The sequence below is a fragment of the Phascolarctos cinereus genome, unplaced genomic scaffold, assembly GCF_003287225.1.
Source record: "Phascolarctos cinereus isolate Bilbo 61053 unplaced genomic scaffold, phaCin_HiC Scaffold_2;HRSCAF=192, whole genome shotgun sequence".
NCBI lineage: Eukaryota > Metazoa > Chordata > Mammalia > Diprotodontia > Phascolarctidae > Phascolarctos > Phascolarctos cinereus.
The window spans coordinates 120,373,342-120,399,605 of record NW_027555625.1 but is presented as its reverse complement, the minus strand read 5'-3'; the positions used below and the strand labels follow the sequence as shown (position 1 = coordinate 120,399,605).

At 34.4% G+C, this 26,264-nt stretch overlaps 1 protein-coding gene across 3 annotated transcripts in view; it reads right to left on the bottom strand.

Annotated features, from left to right (window-relative positions):
* The window catches only part of GFPT1 (glutamine--fructose-6-phosphate transaminase 1), a 56,353-nt gene that overhangs the window by 7,900 nt on the left and 22,189 nt on the right, over positions 1-26,264 (bottom strand). Inside the window, exons 6-18 of one of the 3 annotated variants that reach the window (XM_020985370.2) lie at positions 25,112-25,246; positions 23,871-23,932; positions 22,524-22,603; positions 22,258-22,311; positions 21,676-21,729; positions 18,019-18,124; positions 15,638-15,801; positions 12,455-12,550; positions 9,363-9,460; positions 6,611-6,731; positions 5,963-6,120; positions 1,478-1,592; positions 1,031-1,158 (exon numbers count right to left, since the gene is read on the bottom strand). In XM_020985370.2, coding sequence (XP_020841029.1) covers positions 1,031-1,158; positions 1,478-1,592; positions 5,963-6,120; positions 6,611-6,731; positions 9,363-9,460; positions 12,455-12,550; positions 15,638-15,801; positions 18,019-18,124; positions 21,676-21,729; positions 22,258-22,311; positions 22,524-22,603; positions 23,871-23,932; positions 25,112-25,246 — 1,371 coding nt within the window. The remainder of the gene's footprint in view (positions 1-1,030; positions 1,159-1,477; positions 1,593-5,962; positions 6,121-6,610; positions 6,732-9,362; positions 9,461-12,454; positions 12,551-15,637; positions 15,802-18,018; positions 18,125-21,675; positions 21,730-22,257; positions 22,312-22,523; positions 22,604-23,870; positions 23,933-25,111; positions 25,247-26,264) is intronic. The other 2 variants (XM_020985371.2, XM_020985373.2) reach the window with 2 other exon arrangements.

The following is a 26,264-nucleotide window of genomic DNA, read 5'->3' as shown; positions in this document are numbered from 1 at the left end:
TTAGCTAAAGTATACACTCCTGCTGTCAGAAGATCATGATAGAAATAATCAAGAAATTGTATTCAAAATAAAATTCAAGTCCAGGACAAATTAATAACATAATTGCAAGCAATATGTAATTTCAAATCAAATATAGGGTACTCCTAATAAATGCCACACCCCAAAAGAATATTTTTAAAAGAAAAAATGGGGGCAGGGTTTGCAGGCTTAAAAATCACATTGATTATAAGCTCAAGTATTATATAAGTGAGCTTTGTGGGAGGACAAAGTACAACACATTTAAACCAATAATGAATTTTTATTCCAGATGCTATGCAAAACAAAAATAGGCTGTATGGATAAACAACTGTGTCCTAAGACTAACAGAAATGAAGTCTATATCAGCAGTAAGAATACAATTCAGCACTCACAAAAATTATTCATTTCTATGACTACATCCTCAATTATTGAAAGTTTTAAAAATTTTTAAACCAAGAGTTTGAAAAACACCCTATTTTGCCTTGGACTTATTGCTATATAAGTTTGTAACTTTCATTTCCTTGCTTCATTTTTTATCTTCCCAACTGGATTTTAAATTATGCCCACAAAGAAACGATGAGTTATAGCGGAAAGTACACCTAAAAGACAAAGTTCAAATCTCTATTATGTTTACTGGCTAGCTATGCTTCCCTTTCTTCTTCTGTATATGGGAGTTATTACTTGTATTACCTAAACCTCACTCAAAGCGAAGCGCTTTGTAAACTATAAGATGCCATAAAAATGAATTATTTTCCTGCCTTCTACCTCCACTCAGTATATTGTAAAGAACAAAATACATCACGTGCAAGTTCATATTTTGCTCTTTTCGAAAGCCCAATCTTATGACAATGTATTCTTGTTCAAAATATACTTCTGCATTAAACACTTGGTATGTACTTCCTTGAAAGAAACTAAAAGATATATAAGCATTCTGACAAGTTTTCAAATTCTCTAGTTCCAGATATGTATTTATTGTTAAATTGACTTCAAAACAAATAAGCAGACTACTTACTAGGGCTCCTTCCAGGCATGTAGCATAGTGATATCCACGTCCCATAATCAACACTGACTTTTGATGATAAAGTTCTATAGCCAGTTTCTGAATTTCATCATCCATACTCAGCACTTCCTTTATCAAATCTGTTTAAAAAAAAAAGAAAAAAGCATTAAAGTCCAAGAAAAAAAAAGATTAACACACAACTGCACAAATATATTCACAATGAAGAATTAGAAATAGTCACAAAAATGACAGTTCTTATTCATTTAATTAATGGTTTGGTCAGGGAAAGGAGAGATTTCTTTCTCTGTGCAGCAAAATTTTATGGACTGTTTCAGAAGTTAACATTCCAGCATATATAAGAAAATTTTTCAGAAACAAATCACATTTCACCCATACTTACATCCTAGAAAAGAGCATATTAAGGGATGAAAAAATATATAATATTTCACATTAACCTACCAGGCAACCCCTTCAAACCAAGTACAATTTCTTTGCGTCTTTCTTGCATTGAAATCCTATCGTCACACATCATGAGGGCAAACATCACCAAAGATACAAATTGGCTTGTATAAGCCTAAAATGAAGACAAAATAAGAATACTATTTGTTATCACATTTTAACAATTTGGAAAAAGTTCATTTTTTTTAAGCTAGGGAAAAAAATACCTATGCAACTTGGCATTATAAGATTGTCCAATGTTTCAGTAATAGTGGGGCAGTAAACTAAGAAACAGAAAGCAGTTTGGTTGCTACTCCCTCTTCAAGATGTTTGGCAAATCATTTTATCTGTCTGTATTTCAATCTCCCCATGTTTGGACCTCTAAGGACATAAGTACTAGTTTCTTCCCTTTATCCACGCTATTTTCCCCAGCAAATTACTACACACCTTACTTTTGCTCTTTCTGGGTCATAACTTTTCTCCATAATATCTCACTCAGCAAGATATAATTGTCTTGAAACCTCCTTTTTTTCAGCTTATAACCCTCTTGGATCTAATTATTCTCAAAATAAGTCATGTTCCAGAAGCTATATCCTCTATTTTGAACAAAAGAATTAATTAATTAAAAAACATTTATTAAGTAATAAGTACAAAGTACTAAAATAAATGATGGGAATACAAACAGAAAAGTCAGTCAGACCCTGCTTTCAAGAAGCTCACATTCTAACGGAAGAGAAAACAAACATGACAGGTTTCAGCTGAAAGGCAGTTGGAAAGGTTCTGAGGGTATAGTGGCAAAGATTTTAATGCCTCTTCTTTAATGTCATTCTCTATGATAAAATACCTATCAACTTATGATATTGAATTATTTGACAGTACAAAGGACTTCAGTGGCAAGAATTTTCTTTTCAGGGTCTTCAGTAGCTGTGGCTATAACACCCACAGAAGGAGTGGTCAGACCACAGAGGTAGCTTCATTGAACAATACGGGGCCCAGGCTGAAAGCAGGACCAGTGGTTTGGGCAGTGCTGCCACATCCAAGGCTTGTGGCTTCTGGGCTCTTGGCCACTTCCTACATTCCTCTAAGGTTCCCTTGCTGCCTTAGGTCTGCTGGGTCGCTTGTCCTATAGGTAGCAGCTGATCAGCAATTTGTGAGGATCACTGGTACCTTCTGCAGAGAGGTTGCTTCCCTAGACGATGGCTTTGGGGATGGACTGGAAACAGGATCAGTGGTCTGGGAGGTGGTCCCAGGACTCTTGCTTAACTAATTATCTGCCATCTTTTCACATACATACCCCACCCCTCCCGTATTCTCCTTCATATCCCTTATCATCAAATATTAAGTAGTAATGCACTAAAGTCCTTCAATTTCCTATCTTCAAAAATCCTAGAACTTTATAATCCCTAGATCAATATTGTTCATTCCATAAATCACCAAACTGAGGTAGTTATAATCAGGTTATAACTCTATTTGACTTCTCCCCTATATAATTTTTCATATGCATTACAGGAATTTATACATACCTTATCTACCTGCTTCTACAAATGTAATTAGAAATTCTCTTACTGTATGGTCTATGTTGTTTTTTCATAGTTTTATAACCAGTGCATAAAATATACTATAAAGAGTAGATGCTCTATAAATGTAATAAGTACGGGAATTATTCTCTTTAATAGACATTAGCCCATGTTTTCAACATTACCTCTCTATACATAATTTTTTAACACTCAATACCACTGACAAAACCCTCTTCCTAGATATTCTTTCCTACTATGACAATGCCCTCTTGATTCTCTTACTTCTCTAGTCAGTTTCTTCTCAATGTCCTTTGCTCCATCCATTTTTTGCTCACTAAACATAGATATTCCTCAAGGATCTACCTTGGCCCCTCTTCTTATCTCTTGACACTTCTTTGGTGATCTACCTACACCAAAAGATTCACCTTTATGCAAGTGACTAAAAAAAATACAGGTACATGTATATGTGTACGTATATGTATGTATATGTGCATATATATACACATATACATGTATATGTATACATATAATTTAGCAGTAAAATCTCACAAACTCTAGACCTACTTCTCCCACTCCCTACTATACAGTTCTACCTTGATGTACCACTAGCACTTCAAAGTCAACATATCCAAAATGTAATTTATCATTTGTCCCCTCTAAACCCACCCTTCTTCCAAATTTGTGTTTTCCTGTCAATGGTGGCACCATCATTGTAGTCACCTAGATTCAAAACCTCACATTCATCTTTGCCTCTTCTTTAATATCTGATTGATTGCCAGGTCCTGTTAATTCTAATCTTGCAATAAATTTCCCATCCATCCTCTCAACTCACCACTGTAGTTCAGGTTCTCATTACTATTAATCTGGAATACTGTAATAACCTCCCAATTGGCTCCACCATCTATAGTTTCTCCCCTAAACAATCCATCCTTCATATAGCTTCAAAAACAATCTTCCTAAGACGCAGGTCTAGCCATGTAATTTCCTAGCTTTACAGCTAGGACCTCCAGAGGCTCTCTATTGCAACTAAAATAAATGACAAATTTCTTGATCTGGCATTTATGGCCCTCCATAATCTAGCTTCAATCTACATTACTAGTTTTATTTCTTGTTACCTTTCTCCCTACATTAAGCACTCTTAAGTTCCAGTCCAACAGGACTATTAATGGTTTCATGAATTCAGTTTGTCATCTCCCACATCTCTGCACATTTCCACAGCTCGTACCCCCATACCTACAGTATACTCCCTCCTCAAACGTACTGTCAGAATTCTCATTTTTCTTCAAGGTTCAGCTCAGTTGCCACCTCTTCTGTTCTGCCTTCCCTCCCATCCAACTAAAAACACTTTTTCCTTTAAATATTCCTGGAGCATTTTTTCTGAGTCTCCCCTTTGCCCTCATCTCACATACTATTATATATCATACTTCTTTATATGTGTCTTATCTCTCCCCTGTTGCCTAGATAAATGTAAGCTCCTTCTGGACAGGGATTATTTTGTATTTCCAAGACACAGAACAGTACTAAATTGAATTAGAAAAGTAAATTTAAATTCTGTACATATTTGAGTTTTAAATCCTTGAATCTTACACCATTTGTCCTTAACTACTTCCTCTAAGACTACACAACTATTATTACTACGCCATCACCTATAAGTTGTCAAAATGTTATTTGCTGATTATACATTAAAAGTTTAAGAAACCATAATCTGCCAGACAAGAGATAGAGAACATTACAAAAAGCAAGATGGAAACTTCGATTACATTAAATTGAAAAGTTTTTGCAAAAACAAAGACAATGCAATCAAGATTAGAAGGAAAGTAGAAAACTGGGAAAGAATTTTTACAACCAGTGTCTCTGATAAGGGCCTCATTTCTAAAATACAGAGAATTAAGTCAAATTTATAAGAATACAAGCCATTCCCCAATTGATAAATGGTCAAAGGATATGAGCAGGCAGTTCTCAGATGAAGAAATTAAGGCCATCTATAGTCATATGAAAAAATGCTCTAAATCACTATTGATTAGAGAAATGCAAATCAAAACAATTCTGAGGTACCAGATCACATTTATCAGATTGACCAACATGACAAAACAGGAAAATGATAAATACTGCAGGAGATGTGGGAAAATTGGAACACTAATGCATTGTTGGAGTTGTAAAATGATCCAACCATTTAGGAGAGCAATTTGGAACTATGTCCAAAGGGCTATAAAAATGTACATACCCTTTGACCCAGCCATACCACTTCTAGACCTGTATCCCAAAGAGAGCAATCATGCAAATGGGAAAAGGACCCACATGTACAAAAATATTTATAGCAGCTTTTTTTGTTGTGGCAAAGAATTGGAAACTGAAAGGATGCCCCTTAATTGGGGAATGGCTGAACAAGTTGTGGTATATGAATGCAACGGAATACTATTGTACTATAAGAAATGATGAACAGGCAGACTTCAGAAAAACCCAGAAAAGACTTGTATGGTCTCATGCTGAGTGAAGTGAGCAGAACCAGAAGAACACTGTACACAATAACAGCCACGTTGTACAATGACTAATATTGATAAACTTAACCCTTCTTAGCAATACAAGGATCTAAGACATCTTCAATGGCCTTGTGATGGAAAATGCTATCCACATCCAAAGAAAGAACTATGGAGTTTGAATGTAGATCAAAGCACACTTATTTGCTATTTTTTTTCTGTTGAGTTTTGTTTCCTCTTTCTGGTGGTTCTTCCTATTGGTTCTAATTCTTACTTACAACATCACTAATGTGAATATATGTTTAATAGGAATGTATATGTATAGACTACATCAGATTGTGTGCCGTCTTGGGGAGGGTAGTGGGGAGGAAGGGGAGAAAAATTTTAAATTCAAAAGCATGTAGAAGTGATTGTTGATAAATCAAAATAAATTAATTTTTAAAAATTTCAAAAAAGAAACATAATCTATTCCTAAAATATTTTGATCATGAGAATGAGTCAATTCAATTTACCTTTGTGCTGGCCACACCAATCTCTGGACCAGCATTAATATGAACTCCACAATCTGTCTCTCTTGATATGGAGCTGCCAACAGTATTTGTAATTCCTACTGTTAAGGCTCCTCTCTCTTTACAATACCTAAGACCCATTAATGTATCTGCAGTCTCTCCTGTTTTAAAAAAAGAAGTGCAACAAGTATATTCTTATATTTATTTTTGTGATGTTAAACAATAATTATAATTCACATTTACATAGTGATTAAGGCTATAAAAGGTTTTATATGCATTAATTCATAAGTAAGTTTTAAATGAATAAATCCTTATTTATCCTAAAATAAATTATTTCCATAAATAATATATTACTATATATCACATAAATGTTTTCATTTTTTCCTTCTGAATCATCTTAAATTTAGCTCTTTCTTGATGCTACATCCTTCTAGCATTTTTTAAAACCAATCAAGTTTTATACAAAATGGTATCTACATTGGACATGTCATTAGAAATAACCACTGTACTTTTTACTATCTTGTGCCACCTAAATATGCTGGAATCATTAAAAGTGACACTAAGATACAATTTAAAAGTATTCCAACATACGTCAAACATATAATTCACACATATCACAAAAACTCCCTTTATAACCTTAAATGAATGTACCTGACTGACTGATGAAAAAGCAAACATCATCTCGAAAAACCGGAGTGTTTCTATCCAGAAAGTCACTGGCAAGTTCCACCATAACAGGCAACTCTGTCAATTCCTCAAGAACTTGACGAGTCTGTAAGAGAGATATCAAATAGTCATATAGCCTGCAGTGTTTTAAATATACTTCTTTTTACCTAAAGACTTTGGAATTTACCAATTTATCTTTTCTTTACTCCTCAAGGTCCAAGCCTATACTTTTCCCCTTCAATCTCAGCAGATAATCTTGTTTCCTAATTTATTGACAATAGGTCTAAATCTCTTACCTCCTTTCACCTAATTCTCTCTGTGCTCTACATCATTCTTTCCTCTTTCCTCCAGTCTCAGAGTGAGAGCAGGCTCTCCTTTCCTCTCTGACCTTGCCCTCCATCAATTGTCTGCTCTTAATCATGCTTCCTCAACCTTGGCTCCTTGATTTCTGCCTTTAAAAACTTGTCACAGTACTCACTATTCTTAAAAACAATTCCCTTAATTTGCTACCCATCACGAAACTTTTCAAAAGTATAGTCTACATTCTCTTTCCATTTCCTTACTTCTCAGTCCCCCGGAATCTGGATTTCAATAATGATCTTATTGTCAAATTCAGGGGATCTTTGTCAGTCTTCAGTTTCCTTAAAGATTTTTTTCTTCCTTCAGTTTCTGTGATCATCAAACAGTTACTGAGTACTGTGTACAAAGAAGGTAGCAAGATAAAATGTTTGAATTTTTGTTTTGGGATTTGTAAGGCCTAGACCTATAATTTTTGTGGTACAGAGCAGTCATTACACCAAACTTTTGGAAACATGTGCCTCTATCAGTAAAAATATGTTGGGCAAACACACTGCCCCCATGTATAAGTTTATTTGTAAATTATATATTAATAAAGTAGTATATATATAGTAAAATACACTAAAAAGAAATTTTTCAAGAGATTTTAATTTTATCAAGGATACAAAAAACCTTCCTGCTCAATAAAAAATTAATATTAGCATTATTTTTAATTGAAGTGATATGTTTGAATAATTCTCATTTTTAAAAAAAATCTTGGTTTAATACTTTGTGATAGAGTAAGGCTGAATTCGAAGTTTGGTTTATTTGAATGCTTTGTTTCAAAGGCTATCAAAGCTGAGAAAAACACCTAACAAAGATAAGCAGATCCAAACAGAAGTGCATAATTAGCTGCACTTAATAAAGCATGATGCTTATTTTACAATAACATTCACAAATTATGAAAAGGTTTTTGCTGAAATTCAGCTGGTAAATTTGCATCTATGCTGCTGTTATTATTGCAAACTAAATGGAAGGCACTGCATGCTTATCTTCTTAACATAGCTATTCATGTTCAAAATATATAAAGTGAATTAACCTCCCCTCCTATCACTCAGCAATAATACTACATTTCACAAAGTTTCACCTCTAAGGTTTTGCTGCCTCCTTGAAGTACACAGTTATGTGAGGTTTACAAGCAGTGTATAAAATAAGAACTGTCTAATAAGGCAGAAAACCCTAACAATAACAATACAGGGTTTTCCTTCTGGGAAAACTACCATAAAGTTTTTAAATATTTCATCTAAAAAAATGATCCTCCATCTTTCCTACTTTTGACATGCATCAGTATGCTATTGTTATTTACAAATAAGCTATACATGTACAAAATACATCAAAAGTAATGCTTTCCCTTCAAATAACTGAGGATCAATACCTGAGTCTAACTCTTTCAAATACAGACTAATCAAGAGACATATTTTTCAGTGAACAGAGGGAGAAAAATGATGACTAGCTAATTGCTTTAACTTTCAATATTTTAAATATAGCATTACCAAAACAAAGATTAAGTCTGTATTAATGCTGTTCTTTAAAAGGAAAACTATTGCATTATATTATAACTGGAACAATGTTTTCTCCCCTCTGCCATGATGCAATAAAATCATAGGGACCACTGAAGCAGCTGCTCCTTCTGGAATGGTCTGAGTACAGTCTTGTCTCCAGCCAGAGGGAAGAATAAGACTAATACTTCTCAGACTTTTTTTTCTAGTTTTCACATAATTTTGTTAGGGCAAAAAGGTCTATGAACATCTACCTGCTCAACTCTATCAAAAACAACAACAACAACAACAAAAATCTCACTAGAAAGAACAGGATTGCTTTTGAAGAAACACTAATGAGCTGATATTTGATTTTCATCAACTACCATAAGCCAACTATTTAACAGAAACACTCACAAAAATATTAATGTTGTAAGATACCAATTAGTAACTGACTTCTACTTTTGGACCACAAAATCCTTTCAGTTTAATGGCCCCACTTTAAAAATAAACTCTAAGCCAATTGTCATTAGGGTAGTATTTCAACTTCTAATTAAAAATATGGCAAAAAAGTCTTACAAAAATCAGGACATATTTTTTTTTGGAGGTAAAAAGAGTTTATCCACCAGGCAAATATGCTGCAGTTTCTTTGATTCTCAAAAGAAGGCAAGGATAAAAAGAGAATTAAGGATATTTTCTAGAGCAGCAGGGATTTTACTTTGCAGCCCTTCATGAAGCCAACTTTAGAGATTCTACTAGTCTGTAAATGCTTCTATGGTCAGTTTTTCATGACTAAATTACTCTATACCATTCCAACATCTTGAAGCAGCTTTTAAATTCCTTGAGTCAATTTCACTTTTGCAACAAATGAGAAAAATAACATTTCTTTTTAGCAAAGACTGAAATTTCAAGAAACCACTCACTGCAACGCCAGCATGGTAACTTGTCCCACATGCAATAAGGATCAAACGTCGACATCTCTGGATTTCTTTGATGTGATCTTTCAAACCTCCCAAATTTACTGAAATAAAGATTTAGTTACATTTTTTAAAGGACTACATATGACAGCATTTCAGAAGTTTGGCAATACAAATGACACTGAAGACATCCAGCAGTTTCTGAAGCAAAAAGATTTTTTTCTATCAAGGTTTGTACAAGTAAATAAAATCTATTTCTGCTGAAAAAAAAATTCTAATTTTATAACATATATATTTAACATATCAAGGAAACAGTTTCAAAATTCTCAAGAATTACAAATATACTTTTAGCAAGCATCAGAAATGTGTAATTAGTTCATTATCCGTAACAGAAACCAGCTCATTTGCATGACTTAACTTAGTTGTCATGACACTGCCATTTGCCCAGTTAATCAGGTTCAAAACAGTATTTATTAGTATTAAATACCACCAGTTCCACTTCTACCAAATCTGTAGTCCACCCCTCCATTCCATTCCATTCCTCCCCTCCCTATACCACCAATATTACACGCTTTAATGAGCCTTTTAACAGATCTTCCTAACCCTAGCCTCTCCCTTATCCAATATACCCTTCCTACTGCTGCCAAATAAACTGCATGGATCTGATCATGTTACTCTACCATTCAAAAACCTTTAAATGCATGCCTACTTTCAAACCCAATCGATCTATTTCCTCAGCTTACATAGCATTCATTCAAAAACCTATGTAATTTGATCAGCCTTACTTCATACTGTTCCTGTTCCCTTTGCTTTACATCACAGTTAAAAAAAAAACTAGTAACCATTCTACTGGCACATCTGCTCCCCACTAACCAATGCCTCTGCCGACACTATTCTAGGGACCATGGAGGTATAAGGATGGTCCCTTAGTAGAAAAAACTACCCATTTTTTAAGATTAGGATAAGATTCTCCTACTCTCAAGCATTTGCTGATTTCCTTCCCTCCTCAAGAAAAACAGCACTTAGCAGAATCAGGACAAGAACTGATACAGGAATTCTGAAAAATATAAGAACTCTGATCAGTGCAGTGAGAAACCACAATTTCAGAGCACTGATACAGAGTGATAACAGACTCCAGATGAAAATGAGATATAAATCTTCCAACACAGCCAAGGTAAGCATTTGTTACATTAATTTTTCTTTTTCTTTTCTTCAGTGCAGAGGGGGATGAAAGGGAAAGGAATATAGTGATAAGGTTGCCCCCCAAAAGTGAAAGAAGGTCACTGAAGCATTTTTTTTAATGCAAAGACAACAGAAAGGAAGAAACATAGATATGCAAAAGAGGCAACCCTGAGAGTTATATGCTGAATCTAAGCAATATACACAGAGATTCACAGTTTCAAATATTGTCCTACTTTTCTGTCCTACTTTGTACATAAAAATGCTCATTTCATTTGGTGTTTTAAGTTCAAAATTTTATAAAAGAACAAAATTAGAAAAAAATGGCCACGTGGCACTTTTTGTATCTCCCTTATCCAAAGCCTTTGTGGTCTCTATGAAATAGTTTATAAGATTCTCAGGTATAGGGACGATGTCTCCTTTGTCTTTTTTATCACATCTGCTAGTCCAGTAGCCAGCACCACACATCCAAACTCTACTCCATCACCCTGCCCACAAGTGCATTTACTGCCACCCCACAACCACACTAAGTACAGAGCAAGAAGAGGAGAAAGGGATGGGAGAGGGGACTGAGAGACAGAGGAATCCCCAAGGCCTGCCTTATGGATACAGAGGTTCTCCAAACCCTTCTTTGTTGCCAAATCCAACATTCAGAGTGCTGTGATTCACCAGGTAAAAAAATATATATATTGTGCTGTGAGTAAAAAAGTTTGAGAATGACTACTCTAGCAAATAGGATATTTTCCTCTGTGGATGATTTAATATATTTGACAAAAGACATCTGAATGAAGATTTCCATAACCAAAAAAGATATCTTTGAAAATTAGTGGACACAGAAGGGCTCTGCTCTAGAAAAGTTAACATAACTACCACCTTCGGAAAATAATTTTGTTTCTATTTATTTGCCTCTGTATATAACAACGTTTGTTTGCTGCCAATCCAGGTCTCTCATCCTTCAGATTAAGTGCAAAACTCACTACCTTATCTGCTCCATTCTTACCATTTCCACACACACCCCTTCACCTATTGCTTCAGTCACCAAATAAGAGCCTGTTTTACGCTGGGCACTGAAAAGAATGCCAAGAAGTGCAAGACATGGTACTGATATCTAAGACTTCACAATCCAGGTGAGGAGTTAAGATATGAACACTAACATTGAAACAACTGCAGAAGCCAGACTGCTGGTTCATTCTGTCCAGCATTCTGTTACCATTCTATTCCCTAAAGGAAGTGCTGTTGGATGTAGAATTCTAATCTTTTACACGATCCTTGAAAAGTGAAGAATACTCCAACTTCTCTTTGATGGCTATACCATTCAAAATTTCCCTAAGTCTTTTTAAAATTTATTTATATGTTCTGCCTGCATCACTCCATTCCTTTAAGGAGTTCCATTGGTTAGATAGCTACTCAGAAATCCTATCTCTGGGGGCAGCTAGGTGGCTCAGTGGATACAGCACCAGCCCTGAAGTCAGGAGGATCTGAGTTCAAATTCAGCCTCAGACCAAACACTTGACACTTAACTAGCTGTGTGACCCTAGGCAAGTCACTTAACCCCAACTACCTAAAAAAAAAACATATCTCTTTTTATTTACCTTAAAATTACCTTAATCAAGTTTCAAAGGGCAGCCTCTCCACCCTAAGACTTCAGGAAGTAAATAAATGCATGCTTATCTAAGCTCAAATAATAAGTTCCTTGTGAGCAGGATTTATTTCATTTTTTTTATCATTTTTCTAAAAAATATATTCAAGTGCAAAAAATATATTTAAACTCCAAGGGACTTTTTAGAAATGGGTTTGTGCTTCACTGCTATACTGATTATAAAAATAAAAAGAAAGCATACTGGACATTTACATTACCTGCTTCAACTTTCACAATAGCTAAAATATCTTTAAATAGTTAAGAAATATATATTAATTACCAGTATAATCATCAAAGTTGACTCTTCCTCTCATTGTGTTAACAACAGATTCAGGCTGCTCAAAAATTTCCTTCTGCATAAATGAACTGAAGTTGCCTATAATCAAAGCAAATTATAATATCATGAGACAATCTGGAAATCAATATGTTAAGTAAAGCAAAAAGTAGGAAGCTTCACACAACATACCATTATTACATTAAGTGAACTAGATGTTGGTTGAATTTTTTGAAAATTGCCAAAATTTCACTAAAATTTCTAAGTATGAGAAGTGAGGCCGAGAGGGGAACCAATAACAATGGAGCAAAATACTTAATTGCAAGAATCTAAAGAATTAGCACAATTTTCACATTATGTAAAAATTCTGGAAGAAAGACAAATAAGGTGGAGGATAAATTATTTTCATTAAAAGATACAGCAAAGAGATGCATTGAATAGTTATTTGTTATTTCAAAAAAACACTTGCCTCTGCATATTAATATGAAAATTAACCAATAAAAGACTTTTTGTATAACTTTTTCTTTAATTTTTAGCTTAGTTTTTGTGTATAAACAGATGAGCATCTGTAGTTCATTCTAAAAGTGTTTAACCAAAAAACAGTACTAGCAGCTAGTATATGTATAGCACTCCAAATATTTTAAGTAGTATTTAAATAAAGCATTTTACAAATATTATCTCACAACAACCCTGGGAGGCTGGTGTTATTATTACCTTCATTTCACAGATGAGGAAATTGAGATGTTTAAAAAGTTAACTGTCTTGTCCAGGGTCACACAACTAATAAGTTATCTTAGGACACATCTGAACTCAGGTCTTCCTGGCTCCACATCATCTAACACTATACTATCCACTGTACTACCTAGCTGCCTCTATAATAAATATTAGAGTTAACCAAGAAACCTGAAAAAAAGACCAACAAAAATTTTCCACTAGTAAAATTTTAATGAAATTAGTTTTAGATGCTTATAAAGAATGAATATAGCTATGATCTTACAATTTCAAAGTCCTGATACGATTATTCCTATTATTACAGGCTACACACTCCCCTCACTTTGTGCTCCACGGGAGACAACCAATTCAAATGAAAATTATGTTACATCCCAAATATGAATTTATCACAGCCCATCAAAGATGAAGAAAGCTAAATGCTAGTTTTTAATTAGCTATCTATGCAATTTTGAGAAATTCCGTTGCTTCCTTACATTCCATTTCTGTTACATGACTACATATGTATAGGCAGTCCCTAACATTTGAACTCTCAACTTACAAATGACCCCTATATTCTCATAAAGTAGATTCTAAAACAGAATTCTGCTCTGCTGAAAGCTCATGACAGCTTGACTTTGTTTTAACCCCGAAAGTACTGAGTGCTCTTATCACACATTCTGTTCCCACTGCTGGGGCCATGGTGGAAGAAAACATGATATGGAATCCCTGGTTCTTGCCACCAGAAGAAAGTAATATAAGTCTCTGATATTCAAAAAAAAAGAAAAGGAAAAAAAAAGTAAACCGAGTTTGCAAACTATAGACCAGCAAGCTTGACTCCAATTCCCAGTAAAATTCTAGATACGGTCATCAAAAAAATGGTGGCGAAAATCTAGAAAAGGAAGCATTAATTGCAAAGAGCAAACATAGCTTCAGTAAGAATCGGCTAGACCAGATTAAACTCAATTTCTTTTAGGAGAAGATGGAAAGATACAAGTTACAAGAAAGTACAATCGGAGAGATTCACAACCAGCCAGATATACTTAAACCTGTACTGTTTAACTTTTTTTTTAATTTGTTTTGTTTTTTAGGCAATTGGGGTTAAGTGATTTGCCCAGGGTCACACAGCTAGTAAGTGTCAAGTGTTTGATCTGAGGCTGGAATTGAACTCAGGTCCTCCTGACTTCAGGGCCAGTGCTCTTTCCACTTGTTTAACATTTTTATCAGTGGCTTGGATAAAGGCAGACATGCACATCATATACACAGATGACACAAAGCTAGAAGAAACTGTTAACAAATTGGATTACAGAGTCAAGATCTGAAAGGACCTTGGCAGAGTTGAACACTGAGCTGAATCTAATAAAATTAAATTCAATAGGGATAAATGTAAAGTCTGCTTGGGTATTAAAGTCATTTTCACATCTATGAGATGGAGGAAGCATAGATATATAAAGGTTGTTATACAGAAGATCTGAGGGCTTCGGTGGACTGCAACTGCAATACAAATCAATAGTGTAATGTAGCAGGGAAAAAAGGAATGACCTTGGGATTCATTTAGAAAAGCATAGTTTCTAGAAGCAGGAAGGCAAAAATCCCACTGTACTCTGCCCTTGTCAGACCTTTTCTGGAATACTGTGCTCTGTTTTGGGTACCATGGTTTAAGTGACTTGATAAGCCAGAGAATACCACAAAGATGAGCAACCAAGGTTGTAAGGAGACTTAGGTCCATGGCATGTGAGGAATAGCTGAAGGAGTTGGGTGTTTTTATCCTGGAGAAAAGAATATTCAGGGAGGGCCTGATAGCTCTCTTCAAGAATCAGAAGAGTTTTCATCATGTGGAAGGGTAAATAGAATCACTTCTGCTCATCTGCAGAGGGCAAACAGGAGTAATGGGTGGAAACTGCAATCAGGCAAATCTAAGCTTGGTGTCAAGAAAAACTTCCCAACAATAAGAACTATCCAAAAGTTGAAAAGATCCAAAAGTAAGAGGTGGCAGGTAGAATCCTCAAGCAGAAGGCTGGACAGACACTTGTCTAGTACAATATAATGGGGAGTTCTTTTGTCTGTGGCCTGGACTAGATAACTGCTGCGATCTCTTCCAAATCTCAAAAAAATATGTGATTCCTGTTGCCAAGACTGGAACACATTTTCCCATAGAAACAGCATTATACATAGTTGTTGGGTTCTACAGCAACGAAATACAGAGAAGATACAAAAAAGGTTAAGTAAACTTATATATGACATAATACATTAGAATCAATCTACTCAACTTAACTAAAAGTATTTTAATTCCCCGTAGGTCTCGGGAATCTAACCCTTATATATAACACTGTTTCAATGCTAAGGTGCATTTCTACCCCTATCAGATGACTGATAAATGCACTCATACAATATAACCCACTGGTATATTGGTGACTGACAGTACGCATTTAGGAAATGTTCTACTTTTCACTAAGGATATAATGAAACAAAATGCTTTACCCTTCATGATTTGCTGTAGTTCCATCTGTAATGTCTGTACAGCTCGGCCAGGGTGATCTCCTGCTGTACGTTTAATGCGGTGAATAGAAAGACGACCGTCCACCGCAGCTGCCACATCATCATCTTCAAGAAAGATCACACGGTTGGTGTGTTCTATGACAGCACTAGAAAGATATTAGGGAATTGGGAGGGAAAGATTAGCTATACAGCAAATGAGCTTTCCTTCAGGAAACAAAAACCAAATACAGACTACGCCATGCTTTCTATACAAAGAAGTTAGTTACTCATTCAACAAATATTGATTGAGCATCCACAATACATATAAAGTGCTATTGGGATCTAACAGAATATCCAATTTCCTCGTATAGTCCTCTAAATTTTGAGGTCATGTCTTATTTCTGAAAGTAAGACTATAAATTCCTTGACAAGGTGAAAATTACAAGGAAACAAATTTCACCTCCATATAAGGAAAACTTTTTAATAATTAAGAGCTGCCCAAACGCGGAATAGAATGTCTTTAGACACAGGCAGTTCTCCAACATTGCTGAGGTTTAAGCAGTGGTTAGATGATCATTTGGTTTGCTATACAGGTTCCCGATTCAAGTGCAGACTGTACTAGATGTCTTTTAGGTTTCTTTCAACTTTTGATTCTGGGATTTCATATTCTCATATTCTTTTCCACCACAGATATGAAATAAAGGTACACTTCCAGTTTTCTAATGATGTACTCCAATAGTAGATCCACCACATTTGCCTTTACCACTTTTATACCTGATGTACTATGTGAGGAAATGTTAATGGCACTTACAATGAAGCTGGGAAAAACCAAGTGCATCCAGAAGAAAGTCATGCTAGAGGAGACTCAATTTTAAAGGTATGCAGAGATCAACTCTCCAGAAATCTCCAAGAGGAATGATTCCAAAGAAAAGGGGGAAAAAAGTCATAGTACGCCCACCCATCAAAAAGACATGAGAATTACTAACCGATATGCTTCTTTTTTCATCTCTATCAAACCTTCCTAAGATTAAAACTGTAAAACTTTCACAATTTTCTGTAATAGACCACATTTTCACAATTCCAGAACTGGTAGGAAAAAGGGTAGTACAAATGTAAGGTCCCACTCCATTCACTAGTTACTGATTTTTGAGAAAGCATTTGACTCAGCAGAACAAAATTTAACTGAGAAGGAAAAACAAATTGTTTCCAATACACACACACACACACACACACACACACACACACATGCATTAAAATCACATGAGTATGGCAGATGAGACCACAGAGAACTTGAACAAACCACTAGGAAATGACATTAAAATGTTAAAACAGAGAAATTAATTTACCTAAATATTTTACCAGACTTTTTCAATGTCCTGAGTAAAGTTCAAAAAAATGAAGGATATCCTACAGATGGTAAAATTCTCTAATCTTTCTTATTCAGAGAAGAAGATACTGTACTAATTACATCAAGTTTCAAATATAAACAGGTCTTCTCTATAATAAGCACAGCAATGTGAAAGAGACTAGTGAAACCATCCATATCAAGAAATAACTTAGTGGATGAAAAATTAATATTTCCCAGATTACCACATATAACCACACAGGCAACTTATCAAACTGTTCCATTAATAAATCCATCTTAGACAAGCACCAAAGACACACAATGAGGTATGCCCGAAACTGAATACAAAGAGGAAGAGGATATGCTGGATTATATTTCCGTAATTGTGCAGCGCTTTAAATGATTCCAAATTGCTTGTTACTATAAAAGCCCCGTCTTTTGACTTGAATAATCTCCTAGATGCTATGTGCCTACAAATCAGAGAACACGATCTTTTAAAAACTAAGATTATAAACAGCCCAATGAGCAAGAGAAAGTAGCATGATGAGTGTGTACGCAAGCTAGATTACCAACAAAAACCTACTACATGTAAGAAGCAGTATAAAAGGCATTACCAAGAACATCTATGATTAGAAAAGGAGATAGACTAGCCATGACTTCCACGTTTTAAGCCAGAATGGCAAGGAGGATGGTTACGCTATCAATCCAATACAGGCACTTAGGAAGAAGGCCAGATTTAGGAGTGGTTGATATCTAAAAATTGTTTTAGACATGTTGAGCATGATATAAGGTGGGGCTAAATGTCCAACAAGCAATTAGAGATTTGGAACCGAAAGCTAATAGAGAAGAATGGGAATCTGCATATACAGATTTGGGAGTTATTAGTACAAAGATGGCAACTAAACCCATAAGTGAAAGATAAGCTTGCCAAAGGGAAAAAATATAGAGAGAAAAGGATCAAGGAGAGTAGATTTACAACAAATAATGTGACTTTCCTAAGGCATTAAGGTTTTTTTTTTCAAAAAAAGTGGAAGCTCACCTTGCATCAGAAGCAAAGTAATATTCAACAGCTTTTTCTTCAACAGGAAAAAGGCAAGTAGTGCTGTCCACACGAGAGAGGCTACAACTTCCTTTCTTGTCTTTGCCTGGGATAGTATTAACAGACATCATATCACACACTTCAATTAATACAATTAAATACAATCTTCAAGCACAACCCTTATATTTCTACCAACATGAAGCAATTTCAGCATTGTCTCAGCAAATATCACTCAAAAGGCAATAAAGGAAGACCTCCATGGACTGTAGCACTAGTCACCTTATTTCTATATCACTGGGTCATCAAAATAAAGTATAGGAGGGCATACATGGTGTAATAAAATTTATCAAATTGTAAATAATTCTCATTATTTGTGTCATCTTTTAAAAATTTTAGATATTTCAATTACAAATTCAGCATCACTAACGTGTTGCTTTATTTTTCAGGGTTTTTTGCCAAAAGCATGCTTACGTTTTCACTCCAATTTTTCACACCTAACAAAAATTAAAGTTGTTGTATTGAATAAATCAGAATGTTTCCATGAAAAGACAAAAACAAGCAGTAATATTTTCTTTTCAACTGTCTCATAAAAAAACTTCATTTGTGAAAAGTTTAACAGAAAACCATCATCAAAAGTCAAATCTTATGCTATGCTCGTTGTACACAAAAGTCTCAAAAATAATAAGCAATAGAGATGAAAGAAAAGTGTTTTCCCCATTTGTAAGGAGAAAAAAGGCAAAGAAATCAAGAAAACACCAATTACATTAGTGCCAATTTATAACAACAGCCAACAAAATCAAAATATCGTTGTTCTTTGGCAAAATAAACACCTTCAACCATTTGGAAGACAGACCAAAATATTAATAATTATTTTATATGAAAATGTAATACACCTATTGTGTGTATGTGTGTACATGTATGTATATACGTGTACATATGTGTGTGTATATACACACACACACGAGTATATGTATACAGGCATATATGAGACAGGCAATTTTAAATATGTAAAGTCCCATAATCAAATAATTATGGCTTATAATCAAAATGGACTTCATGTTAGTTTTTTGCCACCAATGTATGCCCCACCTTCATTTATTTTGATAATGTAATTATGAAACTTGGGGATGAAGAAGAAATGACCAGAAGACTTTGAGAGTTAATTTTTCAAACAATTTTTCAGCTAAAGTACCCAACTCTTGATTAAAGCATGCATGTAGATTTCTTTTCCAGTTCTTAAGCCTGCATGCCACATCTTTACTGTGCAAATATGGCTTTCTACAGGTTCCATTTATTCTTCAAGTTTGTATAAGTTAAGACAACTGTGCTTTGCTCATTCATTCATTCAACAATCATTTGTTGAACAGCTTCTGAGGGCAAACTAACAAGCTCTCTTTATTCCTCAGGCTCTTTGTTTTTCAAGATAATTTAGTGATTTAAACTTCTAGCACCACTTATGCAGAGATTATAAATCTGGTATATATTTTTAAACTATGTATACAATTTCTAAAATTAAGAATTTCTTTTCATGACAGAACTTTCTAAAATTCAGTAACATTTCTGCAGAATAATAACAAGACAGGCCAGGGACTAGGATTATCTTAAACCCAACGTCTTCCCTACTTTCAGTTATTCAGCTACAAAATTGTGTCTTTCAGTACTTTAGTTACTATAAGAAACTCTTCTTTAGTTATAGAAGATGTGTTAATTATCTTTAAAAAACAAAACCAGTTGTACAGCTAAGCCACATCTCTCCTCAAAAGCTACTGAAATAAAGGCCCTATCATTTCCGGACAGGAGGGTCTCTTTTTCACTTTGTTTCTTGTATTGTCTTTATATTTAGAGCTAGATGGGTTTGACCTTTTACAGATAAAGAAACTGAAGCCCACAAGGGGAAGAGACTTGCTGAATAAACACAGCTAATAAGTAGAAGAGCTGGAAATCAAACAAAGGCCCTCTCAATTCCTAATCCAGAGTCCTTTCTACTCTACCAGACTTCCTATTCCTGACACTTTGTACAGAGCCTGGCATACAGTAAGAGCTTAATAAATACTTTTTAAAATTCATTCCTCTCAATGAAACCTCAACAGTTCTCCTTTGTTCACTCCAACTAAAGTAAAGAACTGCAGAAAAATTGAAAACTTTACTAAAAAGTTTTGGATAAATTATCACAATCTAGAAAGGATGGGACATTATAAATCTCACTAAATCTAAACAAACAGTCCATGAACAAGGTTTAGAAAATTCATTCAGTGAAGTGGGTATTTTTTTCTATGGGCCCACGGGATAAAAAGACAGTAATAGATCTCTACTCAAATTATAGGGTTGAACTGTTCAAGTCCCAGCTCTGCATTGACTCAATCTATCTATAAAATTAGTACCTCTAATTCCTATTTTTTCCTCACATATTAAATATACATATTTCTACTTCACAAAGTGGCTCTGATGACCAAAGAGATCACTAGTGTAAAAGTGTCTTACAAGCTATAAGCCTACTTTATAAAGGCATTATTAGGACATATTCACATTATAACTTTCCTACAAAAACTACATTCAAAATCATTGCTACATGTAAATTTTTAATAGAAAAGTAGCCCAACATTCACAAAGGAAAACAAGGTAGTCTTTTCCACCAAACATGTATGTAACATTTCAGAAATCAGGCAATGGCTGTTTCTGAAGACATGATCTTAGTACCTAGATTTTTTTTTCACATAACCTGATTTGTTATTAAGAAATCTTTATCATGCTACATCTCACTGTACTTCCTTTCCAAGTTTTGATTTTATTTCCATCTAATAGCTAACTGTACTTGAGTGTTTAAAAAAAAATCTCCAAAATGCACTGCTAACCCATTTAGTTAATGAGGACATTACTTATATGGTGCCTTTCTTCCAAATTTTCTTGAGCCTTACTAATATTCTTCCATTATTTCTAAAAATCTTACAAGAGAATATATTCCACCTTTGGAACAACTGGTTAACAGACATAAAAGCTCTAGTTTCAAGGTTTCTCTATAAACTAGAAGGTCCATATTTAAAAGAGAGGAAAGTGATGTAGTCATAAAAAAGTACTGGTCTTAGAAGACCAAGGTTCAACTTTTGGATCCAGGATTAAGTAGCTATGTGACTGCACACCAATCAACCAGTACTTATTAAGCATCTACTATGTACCAGGCACTGTGCTAAGCACTGGCACTGTAAACTGTCCTCATCTATAAAATAAAAGTAATATTTGTCTTAGCTGACTTGTGTAGCTTTTGTAAGAGTACTTGTAGATCTTAAAGTAACAGAGAAATAATATAGCATTTAGTATAACACACTATTAATATAGTATATATACAATAATACAGTATGTCCTCCCGTGGGCATTCTAAGAAAAATTTAAATGAAGTTACTGATTGAAGTTACTGTGCTATTTTTTTTTAAAAAAAAGGTAATCAGACTGAACTAGTTATCAAATTTTAATATTTCTTAACTTTAGTTGTAGTAGATTTGCATTTTTTAAAGAAAGCCATAATTACACATTAATGATGCAGTCCTCAATTTAGTTTTTGTAAGTCCCCCTTCCTTTCCTCCTTGACAACAAATTTTAATATTAAAGTATGTACACTATATATAATATATATACATATATATACACATATCAAGAAGGCACCTTTTTCCTGATTTATGGATATTACATCAATAGAATGATCCATAGTTTGTACAGCTGAAATTACAATGTGAAAAAAGACACTTAAGTGAATAGTAAAAAACTAAAATAGAAATAAAACTATCAAAAGTATCAGCTACAAATCTAAGAAACTGACATGCAGAATAAAAATATCAATCAAGCTAATATATTCTAGAACAGCCACACTATTAACCCCCACTGAGGATGTATTTTTCTAAATAATGCAGCTTATATTAAAACAAATTATTTAAAATAAAATCCAGTGCATGTTAAGACAAAAATAAAATGGAATGCTTTATGACTGCAATTTCAGAAATTCTCTTAGTATTCATATATTTCCATTTTTGTTAATAAACAAATTAAAAGTAGTCACCTAAAAGTCAAATTCAAGCAAGCCAAATGCAAATTGCAAATTAGAAACAATAAAAAAAAGCATCCTAAAAAGTAAGAGCACATTTAGAGGCCCAGGGCATTCACTCCAACAGCAGGGAATTAATGGGAAATCAACCAAAGAGAGGCTCAAGATCCCTCTCTGTCCATGCAATCAAAGGGCACGCTTCCCACCTCTTTTTCCCTGTGATCCCCATTGTGTGAGGGTTGATCCAATCTGAACCCTAGCTAAAAGAGTACACAACAGGAAAAAAACAACTACTAGTCATCAAAATCATAAAACGCTAAAGTTCTTTTCAAAATGTTACCTAAATAGAATTATTAACAAATACAGTTAAAGAAATGTTTCTTTATACAAGAAAAAAAAAAGAAGTCCCACATCTCCTACACTGCTGTATATGGTTTCCTTCACAGCAGATGGTTGTAGAAAGAATTCATACCTGTTCTATACAGTATTGGGATATGGTCCGTGGACAGTTTATGCTCACTTCGTACTCCAATCAGGAGGGGACTTCCTCGCCTGCAAGTACAATGGTGCTAAGGATAAGACCAGCGTATTACAGAACTATGGACTTGTAGCAAAAGAGTTCAACAAGCTATAGAGCCAAATTTTTCCTCCAAGGTCCATGCCAACACTAATAACTGAACTCTTCAAAAAAGAAGCAACTGGATACAATGTGGTTTACTAGTACTCTGGAAAGAAGTCTATATTTGCTGGGGAACTGAAAAAGAGGACTCTGTGATCAGGAACTTAGAACTGTCTAACCAGCCAATTTGGAAAAGCAGAGTGAAAAGTACTATTTCTAGCTTAATGAATACAATTTAGCCATGATCTAGACTTAGACTGTCCCTCAATTTTTAACTATGTATCTTCTGACCAATTACATATTGTTCATTTTCATTTATTTTAGGTAAATTCAACAAGAAAATCTAGGTCTATAAAAATAATGGGATAATGACATGCTTCACAAAAACATTCCTTAAATAACAAATAACTATCACTTTTTAAATAATTCAGTGTAGATAAAATTCATAAAGAATACATGTCATGTATATAATGATTCAAGTCTTGTAGAATATGCAGAACAATTTCAATATTTGCCTTAGCACACAAAAGCCTTATATCAAATTCTAAATAATCAAATGAAAAAATTCTAAAGTTTAAACATCCTCAAGGAGGTATTCCTATACATCTAACATTATAAAACAGAAAAGGGACCAAAAAACTATTCAGTACTAAGCACAGATATTTGTCTTTTCCACTACTAAAATTTTACCTCTGCAAAAGGGCAGCCGAGCTGCTCAAACATACTCTCTTTTTCTTGGTGTGAAATTCAGTTTCAAATTCAGTATCTTGGGCTTCCTGATTTTGGAAAATAGGTGAAAGCACTTGCTTATCTTCTTCACAAAGGTAAGGGACCAATGAGCATGGAATACAGGATATATTCTCAAATGTGCTGCTTATTTTTACTGACATGTTTTCCTCTTTGTTCTATTCTTGGTCATAAGAAAGGGCTCTCTGGGTAGGGGAAGGGTAGGTACAAATTAAGAAATGAAGGTGAAGCTAAAAGCTAGAAATAGCCATTTAAAAATGTACAAAAGTAAAAAAATGTATAAAAGTAAAAGCTCTTCTCTGGTTACAACAGGGGGGTGTCAGAGTTTAGATGATAGTAATAAACTAGCTATTTTCTCAAATTAAAAAAAAACATAATCAGGGAAATCACATAATGGTATAATGAAAATTTTCAAGAAATAATAAAATTACTAAATAGTAAACATATCAGTACCTTGTACCTACTGCTTGTCCAGGATAATGCACACTTTTAAACACAAGTGCAAAGGCACCTTCCTAAGAGAAAAACAAGAATGTTTGCTTACCATATTTTGCATGACCAAATATTGAATCTAAAACTATCAAACAGTAAGTATTGACTGAATGTTTACTAGGTGACAAGCACTGCGCTAAGTGCCAGGAATACAAAGAAAACACAAATTCATTCCTGTCCTCACGGAGTTTACATTCATAGGGGAGACAGCATAAGTTAGGTAAATGTAAGGTAACCTTAGCAGAGGCCTGAGCATCTGGTAGCTCTTGAAAAGGCCTCCTGTAGAAAACGGAACTTGACCTGAGTCTTAAAGAAAGTAAAGGATGCTAAGTGATGGCAAGAGAGCATTCCAGGCTTTGGGGTCAGCCAGGACAAAGGCAAAGAGGAAGGAAATGAAGGACCTTGTACAAAGAACAACAATAGGATAATGTGGTTGTATGCAATAGCACATAAGAGAGTAATGTTTTAAAAGACTGGAAGAAAAATGGGAGCCATTAAAGTTTACTGACTGGGGAGATGACATGGTTAGAAGTAGGCTTCAGAAAAAATTATTTTGGTAGCTAAATGGAGGATGAAGTGGGGAGGCCTAAGACACAGAGTCCAGTTAAAAGACTACTGCCAAAAAAAAAAAAAGAGTGTTACTGTGGTACAGAAAAGCAGTGATGAGGGCCTGAATTAAGGGGGTAGCTTTGTAAGGGTACATAATCACCGACTTCAAATATTTAAAAGGTCATGTAAATAAGGTATTTGTTTCCCCCAAGGGGAAAACAAGAATCAGTGGGGTACAGGGAAATAAATTATAATTCAACATAAGGAAGAACTGTCTAACAATGAAATCTGTCCAAAAATGGAATGGACTGCATTGTGGGGGGAGTTAAGTTTCCAATGCTAGATGTTTTCAGGAAGAAGCTAATCACTTGTCAGGGATATTTTAGGAAGGACTCATATTTCAGGCAGGAGTTGAATTAGGTAACTTCCAATGTCCCTTCCAACTCTAAGCTTCCATGGTTCTACGCTGTCATTTGTATGCTTTGGTTATTATATATAAAATGCAACAGAAGCAGAAAAAAGAAAAAAAATCATGAAAAAACATCATTCCTTTTTAACAAATAAAAAAACCGAACTGGTATATCACCAATGATTTCCATCACAGTAAGTTCTGACAAAATATTCACTTTTAAATTAAATATTATTTTAAATACCAGTTGTTGGATTACTCTCTCCACCAGTGTTGTGAAACTGATATCATCACTTTCTCGGTTGTCATACATGTATTTAACAAGTTTAGCAATTGATTCTGTGTCTGTTTCAGATTCAAAATCATAACCCTTGCTTTCCTGTTAAGAAAAAAAAATACTTAAGAAACAGTATTCCATTATTTGAAACAAAAAACACTCTACTTCCAAATCTTTCTCTGTATTTTCCCAAAACTTCATCAAGTCTCTTCCTGACATTTTTTCTGACATCTATCATCTTACTCTAAAGCTTACTAAAAATGAGTAAACATTCTAATTCCACAGTAATATCAATATTTAAAGTATTCTGATTAACATTTTGTATGAAAATTTTTCTCATACATATACTTCTAGATCACCAAGTTCCAAAGAACTAGACAACAATAAATCCTATTAACAGCTAAATAACAAAAGTTAGAATTTATATAGTACTGCAAAGTTTTCAAAGAGTTGTACATGTTATCTCATTTAATTGTCACAATAACCCTCGGAAGTAGATGCTATTATTATCCCAATTTTATGGATGAGAATACTGAGGCAGACAGAAATTAAGTGAGAATTGTCTAGAGTCAAACAATTGCTAAGTGTATATGGGTGAATTTGAACTCAGGTCTTCCTGCCTCTGGGTCTAGAACTCTATCCAATGTGCCACCTAGATGCCTCTAACAGCGTTAAAGTAGCTGTCTACTGAATGCTTAATCTATATTGAATGTAACAATGTTTCCTTGATGATTTGGGAGTTTTTTCAAAGTTGTACAGTGCTCTCGGGTCCTCTTATAATTATCATTATAGAGCACCATAAAGTAAGAGATTTGGCTTTTGCTGTACTGATCAGAAAACATCTAAGAACAGTGTTTCTTAATCCACACCATACTTTGGGTACTGGAAGGCAGAAAGAGGTAGATACAACACAGAAGAAGGAGTTGTCCATTTCTTTAAGTTTATAAGTTTAAATAAGTAAGAAACTTAGGGAAAAAAAGTCTTGTAGTCAGGCAAATATTTGCTGCTGGCCTGTAACAGTCCAGAGATTGATAATTGGGAAACAATACTCTACAAGTTGCTTTTCTGAATAAATCTCTAATATTAAAAATGAACAGGAGATAAAGCAGCTTACATTTTT